At 57.0% G+C, this 12,038-nt stretch overlaps 2 protein-coding genes across 2 annotated transcripts; one reads left to right on the forward strand and one right to left on the reverse strand.

Moving 5' to 3' along the window:
- The first annotated feature begins 2,792 nt into the window (after positions 1 to 2,792).
- LOC133100066 (interferon-induced transmembrane protein 3-like) lies at positions 2,793 to 4,033 on the forward strand. The gene is made up of 2 exons (XM_061203955.1): positions 2,793 to 3,137; positions 3,749 to 4,033. The coding sequence occupies exons 1-2, from the start codon at positions 2,889 to 2,891 to the stop codon at positions 3,938 to 3,940; spliced, it is 441 nt and encodes a 146-aa protein (XP_061059938.1). The 5' UTR covers positions 2,793 to 2,888; the 3' UTR covers positions 3,941 to 4,033.
- Positions 4,034 to 6,863: 2,830 nt separating this feature from the next.
- LOC133098962 (interferon-induced transmembrane protein 1-like) lies at positions 6,864 to 8,129 on the reverse strand. Its single transcript, XM_061202403.1, has 2 exons — positions 7,824 to 8,129; positions 6,864 to 7,212 (listed from the first exon to the last, which is right to left on the reverse strand). The coding sequence occupies exons 1-2, from the start codon at positions 8,007 to 8,009 to the stop codon at positions 7,024 to 7,026; spliced, it is 375 nt and encodes a 124-aa protein (XP_061058386.1). The 5' UTR covers positions 8,010 to 8,129; the 3' UTR covers positions 6,864 to 7,023.
- Between the last annotated feature and the right edge of the window lie 3,909 nt (positions 8,130 to 12,038).

The following is a 12,038-nucleotide window of genomic DNA, read 5'->3' on the forward strand; positions in this document are numbered from 1 at the left end:
AACAAAAGGAAGAGATATCTTTCTACATCCTAGACATGTTCAAAAATCTGGCTTTATACCGTGTTAATCTGAGCAGGTTCACAGGAGTATGGATCTTATTTCCCTGTGTAGTTAGAAAGTTAGGTGGCCCTAACTGTTGCAGCTTGTTCCGGTCTCTCTGATTATTGGTCCTTGGAAATTCATTAGGAAAAGTCGTGTAAAACCCCTAAAACTTTGCAGAGGAATGGCACCTTCCAATGGCACCTTCTACCGTTGCAAGATCGGACAGTGTGGGCCAGCTGTACCATCCCTTCCCGCCTCCACCACCTCGCCTGCCGCGCAGGGACCCAGAACAGACTCCGAGAGACCCTGCCCCACCTGAGAAAGGACCTCAGACTCGGGGAGCTGGTGGAGGGGAGTCTCCACAAGATGACATGTCCCTGCTGGGGCCTACCGTTGCAAGCAGAAGGGGTCAGGCCCTCTTTTCTCTTGCCCACAGATCACCAGGGCATAAGCATAGTAGAGTGTGAGCTGCAAACCCAATTTAAAATATTCCAGTAGCCACGTTAAGAAAGAAAAAAAACAGGTGAGATTTATTTTAAGGATCTATTTTCTTTGAACCGATATATAGAAAATATTATAACAACATATAATTAATGAAAGGTATTATTTAAAAATAAATAAATAAATTTATTTATTTTTGGCTGCGTTGGGTCCTCGTTGCGGCGCGTGGGCTTTCTCTAGTTGCGGCGAGCGGGGGCTACGCTTCGTTGCGGTGCGCGGGCTTCTCATTGCGGTGGCTTCTCTTGTCGTGGACTAGACGCACAGGCTTCAGTAGTTGTGGTTCACGGGCTCAGTAGTTGTGGCTCGCGGGCTCTAGAGCGCAGGCTCAGTAGCTGTGGCGCACGGGCTTAGTTGCTCCGCGGCATGTGGGATCTTCCCAGACCAGGGATCAAACCCGTGTCCCCTGCACTGGCAGGCGGATTCTTAACCACTGTGCCACCGGGGAAGCCCCATGAAAGATATTATTGATGAAATATTTTATATCTTAACAAAAATTCTTTTTTTCTCACCAAGCTTTCAAAGTCTGATATGAGACTTATGCATACAGCTTTTCTCCGCTGGAACTCGCCACGTTCCCGGGCCTGGTGGCCGCTGTGACGCTATGGAGCAGAGCCACCCTGGAGGCTGTTGGAGGAGTGGGAGCTGGCAGGGAGGACCCCCAGGTGGGGCAGCAGGAGGGGGGCCACCAAGTTCATTGCCCCAGCCTGACAAGGAGGAGGGCACAGGGGACTTGGAAGCTCCCGGAGAAAAGGCAGCCACCCTGCCCTGGGTGGGGGACGGCAGAGCAGGAGGGGCTGGAGGGAGCCAGATGGACGTCGGCATGGAGGGGGCTTGCGGGAGAGGCGGGTCAGGGGCCAGGCCTACTATGTGCGTTACTTCCTTGTGACCCGGAAGCAGCACAGCGGCCATTGCCCCTGAGTCACCGGACCGGCCTCACCGCAAGACACACACCGCTCTCTGCTCCGATGGCACCATCTTGCCGTGGGGGTGGACAGAGTCAGTAAGAGGAAAGCGTGTAATTCAGGAAGGCTCTGGGCAGTGGAGGCATTGCCCCTTCCCGAGGCCCCTCCATGCTGCCCCTTAAGCTCCTTGGTCGGTAAGTCACATGGCGGGGGGCAGGAGGGAGGAAGGAACGACGGGGCTTCGCAAATATGCAGGCCCTGGGCTCCCAGCTGCCGCCAGACGCCCTGGACCCCGGGGTCTCCCACCACAGCTGCCTCCTCAGGTCACGTGGGGCCCAGTGTCCCCGCTCCCGGGAGCCCTTGGGAGAACATGGGAGGCTCCTTTGGGGCAGGCCACCCAGGCTGCTGGGTGCTGACCTGCAGCCAGGAAGGACCCAAGCCTGGAGCAGGGACTCAGGGCCAGGAAGGCCAGTGCATTTCCGAGGGGAGGGCGGTGCAGTGAGGGGTGGGCTGTGGGCCAGGGCTCGCTCTGGGGGCTGGGGTGTGGAGGCTGAGTGAGGGTCTGGGAGGGGCCCTGCGTGGGGACAGCGGGGCTGCAGCAGGCTTGGGCCTGAGACTCCCAGGCTGGGGAAGGGTCCCGGGGCCCGACCATGCCCCTAAGTAGGGAGGTGGGGTGGCTGAGACAGGGCCTGGCTCGGGTGTGAAGGGAAGCAGAATTCATTACTCCAAATGTGCCTCTTTGCCATATTGATTATTTTAAGCTGGTTATTTTTAAGCAATAGGACACCTGGGAGGAGCTCTGAAACTGAGTAGAAGTCAGCCTTTTGAAAGACATTTACATGTACAAGGGACACCTCCATGTAAGTGTGTCTCCTCTTGTATGGGGATGAGGGGGATGACCACATTTCTAGAAACTCTTGTGGATGGAGAAGCTCTGCAGGAGACCTTACCCTTATTTGTGTGCTTTTCCTTGTCACCTCCCAGAGGGGCCTCTCTTCCCCACCCCCAGCACCTTCTGTCTTTAGCTGGAGGTGGCCTTTAAGGTGGTGGCTTCAGCATTTTGGGGAGTCACTCAGTTTTCCTGGGTCTCTTCCATGTATACAGGAGGTATACGTGTTATTAAACTTTTATTTGTTTTTCTCCTGTTAAACTGTCTTTTTATTACAGTGGGGTCTCAACCAAGAACCTGGGAGGGTAGAAGGAAAGTCTTCTGCCCCTTCCAGCCTCTGGGACAGGAAGCTCCCTCCAAGCCCTCAGCCTTCCTCCCACTCACGCTGGTGTAACCTGACACTCAGTGATTCTCATCCCGCCTCCTAGGACCAGCCCATCCTCAATTCCCCAACTTCCAGGAAAAGGAAACTTCAGTGAAATCGAAACTACTGGGGAAAGGGAGGGCCCCTGAGAGTGTCCAGGCACCTGGACCACAGCTGCCTCATCCCCACCATGAACCGCACATCCCAACCCTTCTTCAACGGTGCCCACAGCCGGGTCCTCCCAAGCTATGAGATGCTCAAGGAGGAGCAAGAGGTGGCCGTGCTGGGGGCTCCCCAGAGCCAGGCCCCCGTGACCACCATGGTGATCAACATCCGCAGCGAGACCTCGGTGCCTGACCACATCGTGTGGTCCCTGTTCAACACCATCTTCATGAACTGGTGCTGCCTGGGCTTCGTGGCATTCGCCTACTCCGTGAAGGTGGGTGGGCGCCTGGGGTGTTCTCCAAGGAAGTGTGTGTGAGCCTGGAGAGGCCCCCCTGCCTGGCCGGCACGTGGGGTGTGGAGAGCCCTTGTGTGTATTGTTCTGTGTGTGTGTGTGTGTGTGTGTGTGTGTGGCTTGGGGGATCATTCCCAATGAGAGTTCACGGCGAAGCTGCAGGGGCGCACATGGGGATGGGGGGCTATGTCTCCACCACCCCAGGAAGTTCTCCTTCCTAGCCTTGTGAGAGGAGCTACATCCTTCACACTTCGGATTCAGACCTCGAGTCTGGTCCAGAAAAGAAAAAGGTACTGAAGGGACACTGACCCCTGGTGGGGTGAGGGGCCAGCAAAGGGGCCAGAGCAGAGGGAGGGTGAGCCCTGGGGCCTCCGGGAGAGGCTGAGAGTCTGTGAGGAAGCAGATCGAGGCCCCAGAAGGGGAGGGGGGCCCACCGGGCACTGTTCTGCTTGGGCTCCAGGGAACGGGCAGGGGTGGGTCCCCATCTGGGTGAATGGGCCCTGGGGGAGCAGCAGGGGAGGGCCTGAGTCACAGCACCTGGCTGTCACCTGGCCCAGCTCCAGGTCCCCCTCACCGTCTCTTCTCCCCGCCAGTCTAGGGACCGGAAGATGGTGGGCGATGTCGTTGGGGCCCAGAGCTATGCCTCCACCTCCAAGTGCCTGAACATCTGGGCCCTGGTCCTGGGCCTTCTTCTGATGATCGTCTTCATCATTATTTTCGCCACTGGCTCCCTGATGATTTTTCAAGCAGTTTCCCAGCTCATAAAGGATTATGGAGGCTACTAGTAGCTGCCGGCAGCCTGAGGCAGTCACCCCTTTTCACTGCAGTTTATACACGCGTCTGTCCACAGTTGAATAAAATAAAGCATTTGTATGTGAGGGTGCTGTGTTTTGACCTGGGGAGGGGGCCCTGTTGAGAGTCCCAGCCTGCCCCTGAGACTCAGCCCACCGCCCCCTGTCCCGTCTGCTCTGCTGGTCTGAGGGAGGCCTGACAAGTCCTCAGGCCTTGCCTGTTTGTGGCCTCGAGCTGGGGCAGCAGCAATTGGACAGGGGTTTGGGGCGGTGGCTTCCTCTGGGGAAGGGTCATGCTGGGTCCAGAACACCCTGGGCCCTGTTGACAAAATGCAAAGCAAAACAAACAAACAAAAACGCTCGGAAGCCTGCCAATAAGAAAAGAGTTTCTTTGGAGTTTTAGGATTTGCAATCGGAGAAGCGCAGATTCCAGTAGCAAGTCAAACGTGCTGCGAGGAAAGTACAAATGCTGGGGGGTTCTAAACACAACAAAGACATTCCAGAGAAGTTACAGGGGTTGTTTTACAAAGCGGGATCGGTGCTAGCAGGCATTGGGTCACATGTCGGCAGCTGATTGGCTGCTAAACTGAGGTTGCCAGGGAGTCAAGACAACAGGTTCCAGGTGGTGCCAGGACGGCCAGGACGTGTGCAAATTCCAGGTCCGCAGTGGCTCCCCTGCTCCCTTTCAGACCCTTTGACACGTGCCTCCGCTTTGCTGTTCGTAGGACCCCGTCAGCTCAGGAAGGCTACAAGAGTGCACGGGCCACCGCTGCAGAGACAGCCCCCAGGAGGAGGAGAAACCCCTGCCCTGCCCTGGAAATCAGCCCCCGTCCCTGGTTCTGTCAGGCCTCCAGATGTGTGGGCACTTGGGGTGCCCCAGGGCAGACCCTGCCCACAACCAGCTGGGCAGGTGCGGCGTGAGGTGGGGTGGCCCTAGCCTCCCCTTCGTCCCCTGACACCCGAGCCCAGCTGTGGATCCCCTCCTGACCCGCACCCGCGCCCCTTTATCGTCCCCAGCTGCAGTCCCCTGACTCCAGGAGATGGCCGAGGGGCCGGGGTCCCAGGGTGGCCATGAGGGAGCCCCTCTCCCCAGGCGTCTGTCACACGTGAGCAGGGAGGGGACAGCCCCAAGGAAGTCCTGGAGGAGGGGAGGCTGGCAGACCTGCCCCTCTGGATTGGGAAGGACTGACTCCAAGGTGAGGAGGGGCCAGCAGCCAGTAAAGCCCTGGAGTCAGGCAGGGGGCGCTGCCCAGCGACTCAGACCCCTGCTGGGTGGGCTGGGCAGGCGGAAGCTTCCCTGACCAGCAGTGCTCAGGAAGGGAGCCAGGGGCGAGGCCAGGAGAGATGTTCGTCCCCACCAGGAGCACATCTGTCCTGCTCTGCCCTCACTCCCTCAGGACCAAACCCGGGCAGGGCATCTTCAGGAATCCTAAGGTCAGACTTCCTCCAGGCCAGACTCCAGGCAAAGCGATAACAGACACTTCTCTCCTGAGGGCTACTGGGAGAAAGGACCAGAAACGCCTCTCACCCTTGCTGCCGGCCCACCTGTGCGGCCCTGCCCAGGGCTCTGACGTCCCAGTTCTGTGTCTTCCCACTGTGTCCTCCCAGCTCTGGTTCCCCCGGTCTTTGTCCTCCCAGATCAGACCCTCCCAGGTCTGTGTCCTCCCAGCTCTGCATCCTCTCAGCTCCCTGAACGCTCTCCGCCCAGCCCAGGTCACCCACCCCAACCAGCACCGCCCACCCACAGGTGACCCAGGACACTGTGGCCGCCCACATCGGAACCAGAGCTGGGGTGGCTCCGAGGACTAAGCCGCTCGTGACCCAGCAGTCCATGCCCAGGACCTTCGAAGGACCCTCAGTTCCCCTGCTTGATGCCTCGGGCCTCCTGTGAATTTTCGGAAGCTCCAGACCACGGGATCTTGGCTGCCTGCACCAGCTGGTCTCCCACCTAGCAGGACCCTCACCCCAAATCCGTGAAGATTGACGGGGTTACACTCAGTGCCACCACCCTTCGTGACCGCTGTCCGCCCGACAGGGGAATGTGGGACGCGCCTAGTCAGCCAGCCGGGGTCGGGGGTGTGGGGGCTTGGGGTCACACATCTGTCCCCCCACCCCCTGCCTGGGAGAGTGTCCTTCCTGGACTCAGAGAGGCAGGTCCGCCAGCCTCCCCTCCTCCGGGACCCAGCTTCCCTGGGGCCGAGCCTCCCGAGCTCACATGTGGGACCCAAGAGAGAGCGGGCAACCTCGTCTGAGTCACCGTCCTCCAGGCAGGACCCCAACCTACATAGCTCCTGAGGTAGGGCCTTGGGAGGGTTTGGTGTCTATAGTCCTAGGTGCCAGGACGGAAGGAAATCCACTGGGAAGAGTGCTGTGAAATTCAATGAGAGCCGGACAGGACTGGACCTCAGCCCAGTGAGGGAGCCCAGAAGAGCCTGGATCCCCAAGGGGCCTGTGGAGAAGGGGTCACTGCCCCAGCACCAGCCTCTGGCTGCCTGGACTCCTCCAGCCTCTCCTGGGTGATGCACAGCACGCCTGGGATACTGTGCAGGGCGCGGTGGGTCAGCCGGCAGGGTGTGTCCCCCGCGCCCTCTCCCTCTGGGGCTCAGAGACAGGAATACCTGCCTGGGGTGTCTCTCCCTGTGTTGGGCTGAGGCGGGTCCCCACCTCCCCGTGTGCAGCCCAGGCTCACACCCAATGCCCCAGGGTCCCCAGTGTCTGTGAGACGCTGCCACCCAGCAGGGCAACCACGTTTGCGAGGGAGGGAGTGGTCTTTCCTTTTGGGGTTTCTGTCGACCGGGGCGGGGTCACCAGCTCTGCTCTGGGCTTCTGCTGTCAGCCCACAGCTGAGCGCTCTGTGCTTCCCCGAGGCCACCGGGGACTCACAGCAGTGTCCCCTCCCAGGGGACATCACAGCACCTTCACAGATGAGTGCACTTTATTGAATTCAGCTGTCGACAGCTCTGTCTCCATAAACTGCTGTATAAAGGGGTGGGGGGAAGGAGGGGGCAGGCCCACAGCCCCAGGTGCAGGGCCGGCCGTGGACGGTGGAGGAACTGGGTTGCCTCCGTGTCCAGCGGCTAGTAACCTCTATTATTCTGCATCTGTAAAGCCATCTGGTAGGCGGTCAGGTAAACAAACACCAGAAGAACGATCAATCCAATAGTCAGAAAGATGCCCAGGACCAGGGCCCAGATGTTCAGGCACTTGGCGGTGGAGGCATAGCTCTGGGCCCCAACGACATCGCCCACCATCTTCCGGTCCCTAGACTGGGGGAGAAGAGACGGTGAGGGGGACCTGGAGCTGGGCCAGGTGACAGCCAGGTGCTGTGACTCAGGCCCTCCCCTGCTCGTCCCCCAGGGCCCATTCACCCAGATGGGGACCCACCCCTGCCCGTTCCCTGGAGCCCAAGCAGGACAGTGCCCGGTGGGCCCCCCTCCCCTTCTGGGGCCTCGATCTGCTTCCTCACAGACTCTCAGCCTCTCCCGGAGGCCCCAGGGCTCACCCTCCCTCTGCTCTGGCCCCTTTGCTGGCCACTCACCCCACCAGGGGTCAATGTCCCTTCAGTACCTTTTTCTTTTCTGGACCAGACTCGAGGTCTGAATCCGAAGTGTGAAGGATGTAGCTCCTCTCACAAGGCTAGGAAGGAGAACTTCCTGGGGTGGTGGAGACATAGCCCCCCATCCCCATGTGCGCCCCTGCAGCTTCGCCGTGAACTCTCATTGGGAATGATCCCCCAAGCCACACACACACACACACAAACACACACACACAGAACAATACACACAAGGGCTCTCCACACCCCACGTGCCGGCCAGGCAGGGGGGCCTCTCCAGGCTCACACACACTTCCTTGGAGAACACCCCAGGCGCCCACCCACCTTCACGGAGTAGGCGAATGCCACGAAGCCCAGGCAGCACCAGTTCATGAAGATCGTGTTGAACAGGGACCACACGATGTGGTCAGGCACCGAGGTCTCCCTGGGGATGTTGATCACCGAGGTGGTCACGGGGGCCTGGCTCTGGGGAGCCCCCAGCACGGCCACCTCGTGCTCCTCCTTGATCATCTCTGGCGCTGGGGGAGCCAAGTGCTGATGGCAGAGGACAAGGATTGACAAGTATGTTTCCTGAGGCAGAGACGGAGCAGCTGTGGGCCAGATGCAGCGACACACTCAGGGGCCCTCCCTTTCTCAGTAGTTTCGATTTCTCTGTTTCCTTTTCCTGGCCTTTTGCGAATTGGAGATGGGGTGGTCCAAGGAAGTGGGACAAAATTCTGCGAGACAAGTTACACCAGGTGTGGGTGGGAAGAGGGCCTGGAGGGGGCTTCAGGCCCTGTCTCAGCCACCCCACCTCCCTATATAGGGGTGTGGTTGGGCCCCGGGACCCTTCCCCAGCCTGGGAGTCTCAGGCCCAAGCCTGCTGCAGCCCCGCTGTCCCCACGCAGGGCCCCTCCCAGACCCTCACTCAGCCTCCACACCCCAGCCCCCAGAGCGAGCCCTGGCCCACAGCCCACCCCTCACTGCACCGCCCTCCCCTCGGAAATGCACTGGCCTTCCTGGCCCTGAGTCCCTGCTCCAGGCTGGTTTGGGTCCTTCCTGGCTGCAGGTCAGCACCCAGCAGCCTGGGTGGCCTGCCCCAAAGGAGCCTCCCATGTTCTCCCAAGGGCTCCCGGGAGCGGGGACACTGGGCCCCGCGTGACCTGAGGAGGCAGCTGTGGTGGGAGACCCCGGGGTCCAGGGCGTCTGGCGGCAGCTGGGAGCCCAGGGCTTGCATATTTGCGCAGCCCCGTCATTCCTTCCTCCCTCCCGCCCCCCCTTCTCACAGGACTTGGGGTGCTCCCGGGTGGAGCTGGGGTGTTGGCAGGACGGCTCCTGGGCTGTCGGGCCGGTGCCCGCTTCTCAGGGGCAGGGTCAGCTCAGCTCCGTGGACGGGACTCTGCTCTCTTCAGACCACGGGGCAGGGTGTTCTCCTTGTCGCCTGGGTCCTCACCTGCGAGCAGGAGGCCGTGGGAGCTGATGGCCAGGCCTGTCCTGTCCTGTTAGGAGCAAGGCCTTCTCCCTGGTGGGGCCCGTTGGGTCAAGGCTCCCAGACCAGCCTCCGCCTGCCCCCAGTGGCCCCAACACCCGGCAGTCTGGTCTCTAGCCCTGGGCCTCCTGCAGTTTCCAGGTTCTGGCCAATTCTGCCCCCACCCTGGGCCCCTCAGAGGGGCAGCTGCTGCACCTGCCTCCTCTGGGTCCCCCTTGAGCAGGTGCCCTGTGTGCCTCAGTCCTCCTGTTCAACCCTCCCTGTAGCGATAGCTCATGCTGTCTGCTTTCCTGCTGGGCCCACACTGAGCCGGCAGGCTGTCCAGACGGCCGAAGCCGACGTGCGCACGCGGGCCATCAGAGGGCTGCCCTGGCGCCTGGTTTGGGGTGAGGTCGGCGCGAGCGGGACGCACGACCCACAGGCCCGAGTGGACTGCTGCCCACTCCAGGCCCTGATGAGCCCGCCGCCCTCGCCGGCATCGGGGCTGATGCTCCCCCCGCGGGCATTCCCCCCATAGCAGGTGCCCCTGTTCCTGGCAAGCGAGGGGCAGTAGCTCAGCCTCGGGCAACCTTTCATCAGGTGGCGGATCAAGTAGACAAAAATGACCTTCAGTGCAGAGGTAACAGTGACACGTAGGGAAATAATTGCCAGGTGATGTGTTTCTCGTAATGACGACTTTGTTTCGGTATACTTTAATTATTTATAAGTCATATGATTTAATTTATTAATCACCTGAAATTTGCAGAACACAAACGTTGTCATTTTACCCACTGAAAGTGTACAAGTCAGCGGCTTTCAGTACATTCTTGGGGTGACGCTGCAGCCACCACCCCTACCCAGTTCCGACAACCCCCACTCTTAGGGGAAGGTCGGCTTCCCTAATCCTGCCCACCGAGTTTCTTCAACCACCAGTCTGCTTTCTCTCTGCATGGATTTCCCTTTTCTGGGTATTTCATATAAATTATGTGCCTTTTGTTTCTGTCTTATTTCACCGAGCATAATGTTTTGAAGGTTCATCCACGTTGTAGCTTGTGTCAGAACTACAGTCCTTTTTATGGCTGATTAATGTGGTACTGTGAGAGTATACCATATTTTGTTTATCTCTTCATCAATTTATGGACATTTGGCGATTTCCAGTTTTTTGGCAATCATGAATAATGCTTAGAAACATTTGTGTGCAAGTTTTTGTGTAAACACACATTTTTAATTCTCTTTGGTATGCAGCTAGGAGTGGAACTACTGGCTCGTATCATAATTCAATGTTTACCCTTTTAGGGCCCCCAGACTGGTTTCCATAGCAGGTTTGCATCACTCCATATTCCTGCCAGCTTTGTAGGAGAGTTTTAACCCCTCCTTATCCTCGCGCACAGTTGTTTTCACCTTGAAAACCATTGTACCTATTCCCTTGGTTGTGTTTTATGTGCACTTCCTTGATCACTGATGATGCTGAGCATCTCTTGTGTGCACCGGCCATTCACGTGTCTTTGGAGAATGTCTGCTCGAACCCTTTATCCATTGACTCATTGGCCTGTTGGTCTTGCTGTTGTTGAATTAATACAGTTCTTTATGTTCTGAATACTAGTCCCTTGTCAGATATATGAATTGCAAAATTCTCTCCTGTTCTTTAGGTTATCTTTTCACTTTCTCGAGAGTTTCCTTTGAGGCACAAACATCTTTAATTTGGCAAACTGCAATTTCTCTGTGTGGGGTGGTGGTGTTGTTGTTGTTGCTTGTATTGTATTTAAGAAACCATTGCCTGATCCAAGGTCACAAAGATTTACACCTGTTATTTCCTTCTAACAGTTTTGTAGTTTTAGCTTCTATATTAGGTCCTACTGTCCTAATATAGTCGGTCCTGCCGACTGAGGTTCTTGAACTCTTTAATCAATAGAAATTGACGAGAGGCCAGATGAGGAATCCAGGCAAGGTGTTATTGGGACTTGTGCCACAGCAAGAGGGAGCGGAAACAAGTAACAGGTGCCCTTGTTCGCTCCCGAGGGGGGCGAGCTGGTCCCTTAAACGGGGTGAGGATGGGGACAGATCGGTGGGTTGGGCTGGAGGGATGGCTTAGGTAGTCTGCCCGCCCCCCTGGTGGTGCTGTGTGCAGGGATCACGCACCGGGCACTGCTTTTGCAGTGGCAGTGGGGTTTTCGCCGTTTTTGTATCTTGCTGTCCATAATTTGCCCCAACTGCGCAGGCACACAGTTACTTTTAGTCCCCTATCATCTCTTTGTATCTGTTGCTCTAGGAGGGCTTCGTCCAGGTGTAAGCCCTGCAGCAAAGGGTCCCAGGTCCCTGCCTGTCGTTTTGAGTTAATTTTTGTATAATCTGTAAGGTAAGGGTCCGACTTCCTCCCTTTCCACGTGGACATCCAGTTGTCTCTGCACCATTTGTGAAAGGTCTTGGCACCCTTGTTGTGTCACTTGGCCACTGAGGCACAGGTTTATTACTGGACTCTAGCTTCCGTTCCACTATCCACGTGTCTGTCTTATGCCAGGAACACAATGCCTTGATGACGGCAGCTTTGTTGTAAGTTTTGAAATCAGGACGCGTGAGCCCCTAACTTTGTTATTCTTTTTTAAGATTGTTTTGGCCCGATGATTCCATATGGATTTTAGGATCAGCCTGTCCATTTCTGGAAAAAAACAAAAATAAAACAAACAAAAAAAAACTGGGGGAGTTTTGATAGTGGTTGTATTGAAACTGAAGGTCAGTTTGTGAAGTATTGCCTGAGAGTTCAGGTCTGTGAGCACAGATGTCTTTTCATTTATTTAGGTTTCTTTAATTCCTTTCAGCAATGCTTGTAGTTTTCGGCATACAAGTCTTGCACCTGCTTGGTTAAACTTCTTACTAAGTATTTTTCAAATACTATTATCCTCTTTTGAAATTTTATTTTATTTTATTTTTATTTATTTATTTTTGGTTGTGTTGGGTCTTCGTTGCTGTGTGTGGGTTTCCTCTAGTTGCGGCGAGCGGGGGCTACCGTTTTGTTGCGGTACGCGGGCTTCTCATTGCGGTGGCTTCTCTTGTCGTGGAGCACGGGCTCTAGGCGCACGGGCTTCAGTAGTTGT

This window comes from Eubalaena glacialis, chromosome 10, assembly GCF_028564815.1.
Source record: "Eubalaena glacialis isolate mEubGla1 chromosome 10, mEubGla1.1.hap2.+ XY, whole genome shotgun sequence".
Taxonomy (NCBI): Eukaryota; Metazoa; Chordata; class Mammalia; order Artiodactyla; family Balaenidae; genus Eubalaena; species Eubalaena glacialis.